We start from the raw sequence: 13,364 nt of genomic DNA, 5'->3' as shown, positions 1-13,364 counted from the left end.
GGCACGTTGTCAGGAACTGTGGCTCATCTGTTTTTGCACAGATGGGATCCGGACCCAGGGCTGCTGATCTCGGGAGCCAGAGGGGGTGCTTTCCTCTTTGAAAAGAGGAGAAATTTGAAACAAACAGTCCCCCCAGGAAGAAAGAAATCCGTTGTCCCACAAGGAAGGGAAGGAAATGACGATCTGTCCTGTATCAGTCTTCAAGGAAAAAGAAAATATTGGAGAAGCGTGTTCCAAGCTGATCTGTAAAAGCTTCGAGGACACGCTTTGGCAGACGCCTCCGGACTGAAATGTGAGCGGCAGGTCCGCGCTCTCCCTCCCGACGCGGAGACAGGCATTTTCCTGACACGACAGAGGTCCTGAGAGACCATGTGAAATGATGCCACACTGCAGGTTTTTTGAGAGAAACGTGTGATCCCCGGAGACCGTCTCTGAGAATTAGATGGGATTTTTAACGTGAAAAACGCCCGGACAACGTCTCACCGGGGTCAGAAACGAGAAAATAAAGAGTTCACCTGAACGAGTACTGAAATGGAAGCCCGCTGGGTGGGTGGCAGGTCGGGGTCTCTGTGACACATTTACCGGGCGGCTGCCTCACTGCTAGGTGGCACTTTCGACAAGGGGTGAGGACACACATAATGAGGTGGGGGCACTGAAGAGTTGATTATAAAAGTTAGCAGCAGTACCTAATAAAAACACCAAGTTCGAGATCTAGTTGAAACGTTCATGGGTAACTCATATAGTTCCCCTTGCTTACACTGTGAAACGGGGGACTTGATCTTTCCAGCTCCCAGATTCCAGTTCCACGGCGATACCGAGAGCACTGGTCTAAATGGGAGCGGAGCGACGCCTGTGAGGGACCACGGGGATGTTGACTTTTCAATGTTTAAAATTTCACGGCTGGAGACGAGCTCACTAGGTTATACACGGTTACTCTGCCCTGGGTCTCTTTACTAGGTTTTTGGTACTAACACCCAAGGGCAGAGGGAGATCACCGTAAATGACTTACTCAGGCTCTTTTCCCCTAAAAGGAGGGCAGAAAGGGGCAATCATTCTCCCTCCTTCTCAGCTTTGACGCCAGCCCATCCTGCTCAAGCAAAGCCCAGAACAGCCATGCCACAGATCTCCCAGCCCTCCCTGGCTGCCCAGTCCGGCGTGGGCATGCCCTAGCAAGAACACCATCCCGTGGCAGAGCCTGTAGGGCTGTGCCCGCCTGCCGAGAGCACGGGGCTTATAACCCAAATCAAAGCTCATCCAAGACCCAGAAGGAGAGGGGGCAGGGAACTGCTACCAGAGACCTTCAAGAGGCTGGAGCGAGACACAGGGAGGAGACAGAGCGAGAGCAAGAGACAAAGGAAAAAAACAGAAAAGAAAAAAAACCCCAACACACAAACCAACAGACAATGTGATTTCCACCAGCGCCAGGCAGTGTGGGGTGAGCTGAACACAGCCGTGACCGTAAAGCTGGGGGTCGCCTATCAGATCAGCTCCGGGCAGGGGAGCGATGTCAGATGGCTGGCATCCTCATTGTTACGTTAGTTATTAATAAACTTCCTAACAATGGAAGGAAGCGCCAGCACTCAGAGAATGAGAATGTGAGAAAGGGTGAGTAATAAACATGGACGGATCCCAGGCGAAGCGAGGGCTGGTGCCCAGCACATGTTTGCCCCAGGACGGAAAGCGGCAGAGCTGGGCGCCATCGCAGACGGTGGGGTTTGCCCCGTGCTGTTTGTCTAAACCAAAGATCCATCACCACGTGCTTCGCGATCCTGCTGATCACAAGGACCCAGAGGACTCAACTGCCGACTCATTAATCACACAGCCTGGCTCCTATTTATAGGCACAACACATCCTTTTGTTTTGCAGCAAATGTGCAGCTTCTGGCCCTGTATTTCCAGTCAAGAAGCCAGTGCCAGTCTCATTGTTTCATCTAAGAGAGGACACACAGTACCATTTTGTGTCCAGGTGGTTAAGGCAACAGGCCACACAGGCCTGCAGAACACAAGGCTGTTTCCCAAGCAAGTTTTCCACTTTTTTTTTTTTTTAAAGAGGCTGGGAGCAGGAGGGCGCCTGGGTGGCTCAGTTGGCAGAGCGTCTGACTTCATCTCAGGTCACGAGTTCATGGTTTTGAGTCTGAGCCTCATGTTGGACTCTGTACAGACGGATGGGAGCCTGGAGCCTGCTTCGGAGTCTGTGTCTCCCTCTTTCGCTGCCTCTTCCCCACCTTGTGTGCGCACGCTCCTCCCTACCCCCCACCTCCCATCCCCAAAAAAGGCTGAGAGCAAAACCAGGTCTCCCTGGGCCCCTACACGCCTCCCCGAACTGTCCTGTGATGGCGAGTACCGAACACTGCTCAGGACAATCCTACGCCCTCTCCCACTTACAGACGAGCCATGGAAAGGCCGTGCGAGTTCAGACACCAGGACAACTACAGCTGTTGTTTTCCTTTGTTTTTTGTTTGGTTCCTGCATATTTTGTTCCTCTCCAAGTCTTCTGAGATTTCAAGAAACGGGGGTAAGAAAGAGAGGAACAAATCCTCTTGAAATCCCCCCAAAAAGGTTGCAGGTGGTTTTTTTTTTTTTTTGAACGCTGAAAACATCATAACCAAGTGGTTTGAACTCAGAGTCATCCTCCCCCTCTCATTCTGAGCTAGCTGAAGACCAATGAGCAAAAGGAGTGGGAAAGGCGTCGCCAATCCGTCTCCCAGACGAAGCAAAGAGAGTGCCCGGGCAGTGAGGCAGAGGCTTGCCCAGCGCCCGGCCACGCACAGCCAGTGGGGAGGCGGCCAAGATGGCGCCAGGCTTGTGGAGGGCAGGGGGGCCGCCCTGTCGGCCTGAGTTGCCTGGACACCCCTTCTCCCAGGGGACTCTGGGAAGACCGCCCCATCTCTCAGCTGATGTATTCTGGGGACAAGGGGCCTCACATCTTTTTTGAGCCTGGCCACCAGGGCCTTTCCACGGATGAATCTGGGACAGGGGTTCTATAACCTTCCTACGGTCTGAACTGTGTTCAGTGTCACAACAGGTAGATTCCTTTTACTCCAACACAGACCTTGCCTCTTGGACTTGGATGGTTCACTACCACTAAGGCTCTCTATCTGGGACAGGGGCCTATACGTCTTATGTCAGAGAGCGCTATGTATCACCACTGAAAAATTCGGGGGGGGGGGGGCTTAGCCCTAAGCCTTAATAAGTCATTTCAACTAAGTGGACCTTTTTTTTTTTTAATGCTAGCCCCGGAGCTCAGGGCATTAGTAAGTGTAGACTTCCGACTTCTTTAATACACAGCAATGACACTGCTTTGTTTCTTTAGCAACTCATACCTCAGATGCCAAGATCTGGACGTCAGTAATTTGAAAGGTATTTACATGCCTTTAAATAGGAAAACTACCAACAAAGTTACTAACAGCTTGGAAATGTTTTCTCTCTGTTAACGTCAATAAACAGCATGAAATGCTTTGAGGAGAGGGGCTCTAACTTTCTAAATGTTCTGTTTTACACCAAGCAAGGTTTGGGAGCTAGAAAACATGCACCTCCCACAGCAATAATTCAGGGTTATGTGGCTCAACACCACCACAGTTTGGGCATAGGTAAGGGGGAAAAGTGGATAGAAGCCAGCAAGAATGAATGATAGGGACCTGATCTGAAAATTGAAACCTTTCAAGGGCTGACGCCAGTAGACAAAAGCGCTAGAGTACAATCTGAGGCAGAGTATTGGTGGCAGGTGTGTGACAGCCTAGAAGGCAAGGCCCAAGAAACCGTGTGCTCCAGGCACGCAGATGGTCCTAGGGGCTCCTGGGGGGCTCAGTTGGTTAAGCATCTGACTTCAGCTCAGGTCATGATCTGAAGGTTCGTGGGTTCAAGACCTGCATCTAGCTCTGTGCTGACAGCTCAGAGCCTGGAGCCTGCTTCAGTCTCCCTCTGTCTCCCTGTCCCTCCCCACTTGCACTCTCTCAAAATTAAACATTTAAAAAGATTTTAAAAAAGGAACACAGATGATCCTTAAAACGTAGCACATACAAGATTCTTACTACTGTTCTTCAAATTTTAATTTCAATATTCCTATACCATTGACATTGGTTTTGGCAATGATTTGTGGGATCCAATGACAAAATCAAAGGCACCCAAAGTAAAAAATGAACAAGGTGCATTGCATCAAACTTAAAAGTTGTTCCACAGTAAAGAAAACCAACAAAATCAAAACGCAACCTCCTGAACAGGGGAAAATATTTGCAAATCATCTATCTGAAAAGGGGTTAATATGCAAAATACATGAAGAACTCCTACAATTCAAGAGCCAAGAACCCCAACAACCTAATTAAAAAATGCGCAGAGGATCTGAATAGTCATTTTTCCAAAGACATGCAAATGGCCAACAGGCACATGAAAAGATATTCAACATCACTCGACACCAGGGAAATGCAAATCCAAACCACAGTGAGATGCCACCTCACACCTGTCAGAACAGCTAGAATCAAGAAGACAAGGGACAACCAGTATTGGTGAATGTGGAGAAAAAGGAACTCTGGGCACTGGGGGTGGGGACGCGAGCTGGTGCAGTCATTGTGGGAAACGGTACTGGAGGCGCTTCGAAAAATTACAAATGGAGTGACCACAGGATCCAGTAATCCCAGTACTGGATGTTTATCTGGAAACCATGAAAACACTAGTTCCTAAAGATAGACTGATCTCTACATCCACTGCAACGTTACTTACAACAGCCAAGATATGAAAACAACCCACCCATGAACCGATCAAGAAGATGTAGTCTATATATGCAATGGAATATTCTTCAGCCTTAAAAATCAAGGAAATCTTGCTTTTTAGGATAACCCAGATGGACCGTGAAGGCATTGTGTTAAGTGAAGTCAGTCAGACAAACAAGTATCATATAATCTCATTTATATGTAGAACTTAAAAAAACCACATAACAACCCTAAACTGAATCTCATAGAGACAGAGAGCAGGCTGGCAGGGACTGGAGGCTGGGGTTCTAAAGGTACACGTTTCCAGTAACATCAAGAAAATTTTCAAAAATCATGTTTGGAGTTCCTACTGGGTGTCACGCCCTAGACTAGAGGTAGAAAAAAAGGCTTTTCAAATGAGAATTCAGTTCTCAAAACGTTTTTAAGGATATGTATTAGAGGCTTTTTTTCTGAAGCATGAGGCAACAGGCGAAGGAGAGAAACTAACTGATCAAATAGGACACTGGATTAGATAGATCATATGTTTTAAATGAGAAGTAGACTATGGCGTCCGGCAGGTGTACTAAAGAGTGTTTAAAATCAGGGCTATCCTGTAAGGCCCCACCCACATTTCTAAGGAGTTCTTTTTTTTTTTAATAACTTTTTTGATGTTTTATTTTTGATACAGAGAGAGACAGAGCATGAGAGGGGGAGGGGCAGAGAGAGAAGGAAACACAGAACCGGAAGCAGGCTGCAGGCTCTGAGCTAGCTGTCAGCACAGAGCCTGACGCGGGGCTCGAACCCACGAATGTGAGATCGGACCTAAGTCGGAGGCTTAACTGACTGAGCCACCCAGGCGCCCCAGGAGTTCTTAAGAAACAGGCCAGAGGACACTGAAAGACAGAAAGAAACTAGTGGGAGACTAGCCAGCTGTGGAGATGTTTTTGAAGGAGAGTAAGAGAGGATGCAGGCCTCCAAGCAGGGGAGGGGCAGAGAGAGGGGAGAGACATGGGCTCAGCACTATCAGCACAGAGCCTAGTGCGGGGCTCGAACCCACCAACCATGAGACCATGACCTGAGCAGAGATCAAGAGTTGGACACTTAACCGACTGAGCCCCCCAGGCGTCCCCAGCTGGGGAGATTTTTAAGCCAAGGGAGTGGGTGACGGGAAGCATCCCCTTCCAGGTGTGGCTGCTGAGGGCCTGTCTCGGCGGAGGGCCCCTCCTCCAGCACAAGACAGAGGGGCAGCGATCGGCACCCCCAGGGGTGAATGATGACCAGGTCTATGGACACCAGAGATTCCCTTTGTTAACTGATGGCCTATATTCTTTCCTTTTTGGAGTCTCTCCCTCTACTAAGTCACAGGAGGGAAGCGTCCCCATGGGCCCTTAGCCTCAGCATGGCATCAAGCACAGCTCTTCGGGCTCCAACGTGCAGGGCTGGGCCCTGCGTGACGCTGCCTGGTGTGGTCCTTGGGCACAGCTCCTATCTCCCCGCCTCCTCTGCTGCCTTCCCCTTGCATATAGGTGTGGCAGAGCGCAGGCAGGGAAAGGGCAGAGAAGTCAGTGCCCACAAACAGAGTCCCTCTGCAAGTGGGGAGGGCAAGGTCTTTCACTGCGTCCGGGAATTCCCCAGTAATCGCATACTTGAAAGTCACTTTTGTATCTTGGGGTGAAGATGCTCTGTTTGCTGGTACAGTATCATCTCGTTCTATCAAGCTGAGTGCAGGGACACCAACAAACGGCTTTCTCATCTTAAAAATCGGGATCTCATCTGCTGGTGGCCGAGCAATGGCAGTTCTAGGTCAGGAGGTTTGGGGCTCCTGTGTACAGCCTGGTCTGTAGCTGTGGTTATGTCACTGCCGTGGTGTCCCCAGAGGTGGACAGACACGAGTGGTCAGAGAAGATGGCCCAAGACACAGGTCCGACGGTGGTGCTACCTGGGTTCTGTGTCCTGAAGCAACACCCCCCCTCCGCCTTCCATCTCTTCTTCAGCAGGAAGAGTGGCCGTCAGTATGTGGTCCCTGACCAGCCGCATCAGCGCCTCTTAGGAACTTGTTAAAAATACCAGTTCTCAGGCTCACCCTGGACCTACAGTGTCAGACACCCCAAGACCGGAGCTCAGCTCTCCATGTTTGAACTGCCCTGATGCACATCGAAGTTTGAGGACTGAACGGGAAGAATCCACGGTCCTTCTGGATAGAACCGCCCAACTCCCACAGCACCCAGCTTTCCAAACGGCTAAGAAACTACACCAGCGATGCACACCTCACGAAGCCTGAAGGATGAGGTGGATGAGGAGGACCGTGGGCAGGTGAATCCAGGTTTGGGGTGGAGACTCTGGGTTTTACCAGGGGTTCGAAGTGTCTAGAGTACAAACAGAGGCTGTCTCTGGTTCGGCCCTTTGCCGCACAGCAGGGGACTGAGAGGGGCCATAATGTGAGGCAGGGGCCAGGTTTTGTAGGACATCCCCTTCCATACAGGACAGCAGTGTATCCTACAGCTTTCACTGTAACCCTGAAGGCCTCAGAAATGACCATCCTTCGCCTCACTGTAGTGCTGGAAACGTTTCGAAGAATCCACAGCAGGGAGGGGTTTACGGTAGACTCACGGTGGTCTGCTGGTGGGAGTTCCAGGTTTTGTGGGGCGTGACGCTCATAATTTTGGTGGATTTAAGAAAAATATTGCAATTATTTGCAACAGCCAAGATGAAGAACCAAGGTGTCCACGGACAGCTGACACTTAGGATTGGTAAGATGGACTGAGGAGAGGCGGTGTGTATGTGTGTGTCTGTGTGTGTGTGTGTGTGTGTGTGTCTCACAATGAAATATTACTCACACAATGGAATATTACTCAGCCATAGAAAAGAATGAGATCTTTCCATTTACAACAACATGGATAGACTGGGGTATTCTGCTAAGTTTTCAGAAGTCAGAGAAAGACAAATACCGTATAATTTTACTTACATGTGAAATCTAATAAACCAATGAATAAACAAACAAAAAGCAGAGATAGACCCAGAGGCGCCTGGGGGGCTCAGTCAGTTGAGCGTCTGACTTCAGCTTACGTCACAATCTCATGGTTTGTGTGTTCGAGCCCCGCATTGGGCTCTGTGCTGACAGCTCACAGCCTGGGGCCTGCTTTGGAGTCTGTGTCTCCCTCTCTCTGCTTGACCCTCCCCTGCTGGCACTCTGCCTCTCTCTCTCTCTCTCTCTCTCAAAAATAAAGGAACATTAAAAAAAAAAAAAAAGAAAAAGAAACAGACCCATTAATACAGAGAACTGGTGACTGTCAGACGGGAGGGGAAAGGGGGAGATGGGTGAAGGAGGGTGGGAGACACAGGCTCCCAGCGAGGGGCTGAGGAAGTCATGGGGATGAAAAGCACAGCTTAGAGAAAACAGGCAACGACACAGTGCTTCGTGGTGACAGGTGGTGGCAACAGTTGCGGTGAGCACACACAAGAGATGGTGGATCGCCATGTCACACACCTGAAACTAACACGTGTCTACCATACTTTAAAATTAAAAAAAACAAAAGAACGCAGAGATATTATGTTCACGAAAAACCATGGCACGTGGACACGTGGCTGGGCCCTCCCGGACCCTCTGCAAGGCCTGTCCAGTGCAGCCCCTGAGTCGAAGCCCCATCTGCCCCCCAGTAAACGGGCCTCTCAGTCCAGGAAGGGCACATCCTCCCCCCGGTCCTCCAGGCTGAGACTCAGACTGGACTCCGCCAGCCCAGAGGCCACCCAGGCCACTTCTTGCCCTTCTCCATCTCCCCTTCCTGCTGCCGTGTGCTGTCGCTAGACGTGACTATAGTCAAGACCTTGGTGAACCAGGTCACTGGTTCTTATAAAGACCTCGCTTTTCACGGCTCTTTTGTGCTCATGTGTTTCTCTTTGAGCAGATCTTCACTTCCCTTCTTTTACAACCTTGGAAGCCCAGGTGGAAAGACACACAATAAAACACATGGAGAGAAACGATGATGTGGGAAGGTGTAGAAAAGGGGAAGGGCGGTGGGGGAGGGAGAAGAATCTGGCCAAAGTGGGCGGAGCAGGAGCCGAGATGTGGGCAGGCAGGGTGCCTCTGTGAACCAATGCGCTGTGGCTGGCGTCCCCATCACCGGGCAACAAAACAAGAGTAGAAGAGAAGTCAAGGCTGTGATGGATGGACAGCAGTCCTGGGGGCGGGGGGGCATCTAAAAGAGAGGGCTGCACGAACAGGTGCAGAACAAAGGTGACACTAGGGGCGCGATATTCACAGCTCCTAGAATGTTAGGGCCAGAAGGAATCTTGAAGAACAAACAAGGAAGGAAGAAGGAAAGAATAAAGGACCCTGGAAGAGGAGGGAGGGCAAAGACTTGTTGCCTTCCCTTTGTGGCTCAGAGACAAGAGCGCACTGTCCCCAAGAACAATCAGGCTTTGATCGCATGGCCTGGGCAGTGACCTGCATTCCTTGGACTTTCTAACTTAAGGTTTCCAAACAATGATGGCCCCCTCCCTCTTCCTGCACCCCCAAACCTCCGCCTCTTCCTGTCACCGCAGCGAATGGTGTCCCTACTCCGGACATCAGCCGATCTGAATTCACGCTTAGAGCTTGTCTGTCCCTCTCGCATCCAGTGACAAAATGACTTGCCCAGGGCTCTCAGAAACACACTTGGAATCAGACCCTTGGCAAAAGGCACTTGATGGCTATGCGGCGTTTTGCGACAGCAAGGCTCTCCGCAGGCCAGGGTTTCCCGTCTTCCTGAGGAGCTGGCCTGGGAATAGGGTGCAGGGCTGCTCGGCACCACCGGCCTCCCTTCCGCCCCCTCCTTGGTACATTTCTCCTTTAAGGACCCACAGCTGAACCCCACCTTGTCCTTGGACTTGACATTCCTGACAGTCGGCCGTCAGCATTCAGAAGGCTCTGGAGGGAGCACGAGGAGGCTTCTGGGGCTCACGGTCCTTCCCACGCTGCTCGGCTCTGCTGCCTCTCATGTCCCGCCACCCTTTGGCACTCTGGGCAGTTTTCTCAGATTCTTTTTTGGCTCAAAACCTCAGTCTCACAAGCCGAGCCAGCTCCTGGCGAGCCTGCCAAGCGGCCTCCTCGGCGGCTGCCATTCCCCGACCTTCCCCGGAGCCACGCTCGGGAGAGCCTCTTCCACGCTCCCCGCCATGTCGCTCGGGCCACAAAGCCCTGCTTTACCTGAGGACAGGAGGCTCCCGCTGCTGCCGCTGATGATCTTGCCCTTGCTCCCCATGTTGGCCAGCTTGGAGGTCTTCAGCGTGCCCGTCTCGGTGAGGTCGATGGCGATCTCGCTCAGGCTGCGTGCGGCATGGATTTTAGACTAGAATGGAAAAGGCAACCACGTTACCAAGAAGCGTTCACCTCTGACGGAGACCAGTTATTGCTCGCCGGCTCGGAGTCCCGACATTTAGACAAAGACTCAGTTCCTGGCCTGCAGCATCTTTACGTTTGTGTTTCTCGGCCCCATCCCTGATCCCTGAAGCTCCCTGCGTGAGGCACCGCTGCAGAGGGGACCCTAGTGATACATTTTCCAAGCTCCGCCTTCTACGGGCTCTGCCGTGCGGGGCCTAGCTCAGGGGCTCTGCCGTCAGACAGACCTGGCCGGAGTCCCGTTTGGGGAACGTTACTTAATGTCACTGAACCTCTTTATTCCCAGCTATAAAATGGGATGACCACCATCTGCCCCTTCAGGTTCTGTTAGTTAGGGTCAAAGGAAGGAAGGCACGTGAAAGGCTCCCCTATGCTGTTCCCTGAAACCCGGTTCTCAGTAAAATAGTAGTGATTTTGTATTCAAAGGAGGAAAAAAGACAAATTTCCGCTTTGTGAAGGACAGAAGAGATATGTGAAACAATTTATCAAGGCGCAGCGGATCCTGAAGGCATTTAAATCTCTTAGGTTGTTAGCCGCATGGCCACGGGAAGTCAGAGGATTGGGAAGGGACCTGAGGCGTGTCTACCAACTATAGAAGCGTCTGGAACAACCCATCACTGGGACACTCAGGCCCCACCAATAAGCCTGGCTTCTATTTTGATACCTAACTGTACTCTCGAGAGTCCTGATTTTAGTTAACATGCCGCTGCACTCCGCTGTGCATATTAATTGGCCCGACTTGGCTAATCGGAACACGTTAGATTAGAAAAGAACTCTGTAATCATAATTACATTCCTGAAAGTAACTGTTTTTCATAAAACTGCCTTTTTTAGCTACCGCTCGCAGTAAATGAAAATGGGTCTGCATTTCCTACACGTGTTTGATTTTTTTTTCCCTTCTTCAGGAAATCAGTTTCTGTGATAGGGTGTCAGACAATAGGCTTTACCCAAAGTGCTAACGTAATGAGAACAGCGATCAATGCTGGTAGAACCCCTATGTTTGCTGATGTTTCTTTCCATGGCCATCAGCGCTAGCACGTACACCGACGGTTTGGGAAGTCGGTCCAAAACAGTTTTTCAGTCCCTTAATGTGCATTCGCCCAATCACCCCCCTCCGTGTGAGGCCAAGTCTGGCCCCTGCGCAGGAGAAGCCAGCAGGGCAGATATGGGGGCCATTGAGGGGGTCAGTAGGCGCCGTCCACTCTTTATGTTGAAATTCTCTACCCAAGTGCCCTGCGCCGTCCAGCAAAGCTATCACCCCCGTGGCCTCGCCCTTCCTCTGGCCTCCACACCGATGCGGACCCTGACGTCCATGCCTTCTAAGAGCTGAGCGCTTTCCTCTTGTGAGAAGAGGAGAGTCTGCAAGGCAGCATGGGAGTCGGGTTTGTTTGCCAGAATATGAACCATCCTCCCATTGGTCCTTCCTTGCCTGAGGTCTCCGTTCAGACCTCAACTCTTGCCCCTCCATTCAGAACCAGCCTCCCTCAGGTCACTGCCTCCTTGCTGATGACCTAATCCTTAATCCTGCCCATCAGGCCTCCTGTAGCACTCTGGCTTGCAGCAGAAGCAGGAAGTGCCTTTCATTTCACACGGACAACGCATCCATGTCCACCGGGTGCATCTGGTTGAGCTTTACCCTCTGAGCGAGCCAAGCAAGCACATCCATTACTTTCTTTAGCACGCCTCCGCATCCACGCTTTAATCAAAGCAGCCAAGGACGCTTGCATTACGTAATGACTCAGAGAGACACAGACCGACTTAGCATGATGGTAAGGGGCCTGGAGTCTGAAGTCAGAAAGCTCTGGACTGGAATCTTGGCCCTGGCCAGTTCATCATTGTTTGACCATGACCTGCAACCTGTCTGATGCTCAGATCCCGGTTTATAAAATGAAGCTCTTAAAATCCATAGGGCAGAGTTATGACAAGGACTAAATTAGGTAATATACATAAAAGCCACTGGAATGGAAATACCAATGGGATACAGGTGAGGACCTGGAGGCAATTTGCTAATTGCCTGGCATTTGAGCCATCCGCACTTACATTCTTGCCACACATCGGTCTCAGAAACACAAAAACCAAACTATGGAGAGGGGACCAACAGATGTCCTTCCCAAGGGAGACTAGAGTCTTGGAAGCTTTAGGAAATTACTGGCTTCTCTCTGGAGATATCACAGTAACTAAACAAACCCAGTAGGAGAGCAAGTGCTAAAAGGAAGGGTCATGGATGGGGAGATTGTCTTCTGGCAAAGTCAGGTCTTTGGGACACCCTGAAACAGCCACCAAAATCCTGAACATCATACTCTTGGGGGGGGGGGTCTTGTCCTACCAATTTTTATTACTGATATCCCATGAGCAGGGTTTAATGGTCTCCTACCATGCTTTCACCCTGCTTTTGATCTAGATGGAAAAAAGAACAGAAGACAGATCAGAAAGAAAAAAACCAAAACCCAATGACTGAGGAGGAGGGATGATGTCTGGACTAGAGGGATCTTGACCAGTCCCTGCTCGGAGTTTGGAGGCAAAGTGTCTAATGTTTACTCTCAACAGTCTGAGCTTTCAAATATTTTCCTCTGAAGTCTACACGACCGTCCTCGGCTCTGCGCCTCAGAGGTTAACGGGATCCAGAAACGACATTTCTCATCTTGGGGTTGGGACACACAAGTCGCCCGGTGTGGCCAGGGCCTGCGCAGCCTCTCATCCTGAACGAGCCGTAGGAAGCCAAGCAGTAGGGGCTCTTTCTGCTCTGCGCTGATGGAGGAAGAATGCGTGTGCGTGCGAGGGGGAGGGAGGGGGAGGCATCCTTGCGTGATTTGCACAAGGATCCTGAAAGAAGGAAACACCTTAGCGCCAGGCAAGACCTTGAGACGTCTTGGCCACCCTCCCCTGCTGACTCAAACCACTAGACCACACTTGTCTCTGGGGCCGATAAGCATCACTTGGGAGGCCGGGGCTTTGCAGAAGCACTTGAGAGAAAGGAATGGCTGGCATGGGCCAACTCAGTAGGGTGTGAAGCAACGGCCAGTATGCCAGCCAACGCTGGCTGCTCAGAAATATCTGGAAACTCGTCCCAGGCCTGTCAGCCGTCACTCCTCGGGGGTCATGCTGCCCACGGGAGACGGATCTGCCACCCTTGTACAGAGAACGGCATTCCGGCAATGAGAGGTGGTGTAATTCCTGAGGGGAATCTTATCTCTGATTCCATCTGGGAAACTTTTAGAGAATTTAACCTTTACACAAGCGTTGGCCAGGGGACAGTGTGCTAGATTAACGATGATAGCGTAAAAGGGAACAAAGATCTCTGAAA

The 13,364-nt window shown here is 50.9% G+C and overlaps 1 protein-coding gene across 1 annotated transcript in view; it reads right to left on the bottom strand.

The window, feature by feature from the left end:
* FRMD4A (FERM domain containing 4A) overlaps nt 1-13,364 on the bottom strand; it is a 619,483-nt gene that overhangs the window by 42,101 nt on the left and 564,018 nt on the right. Inside the window, exon 17 of the mRNA XM_029955588.1 lies at nt 9,870-10,011. Within this exon, the coding sequence (XP_029811448.1) occupies nt 9,870-10,011 (142 nt within the window). The remainder of the gene's footprint in view (nt 1-9,869; nt 10,012-13,364) is intronic.

The sequence above is a fragment of the Suricata suricatta genome, chromosome 10, assembly GCF_006229205.1.
Source record: "Suricata suricatta isolate VVHF042 chromosome 10, meerkat_22Aug2017_6uvM2_HiC, whole genome shotgun sequence".
NCBI lineage: Eukaryota > Metazoa > Chordata > Mammalia > Carnivora > Herpestidae > Suricata > Suricata suricatta.
Note: the sequence above shows the minus strand (reverse complement) of the source record. Positions and strands in the feature narration are given on the sequence as shown.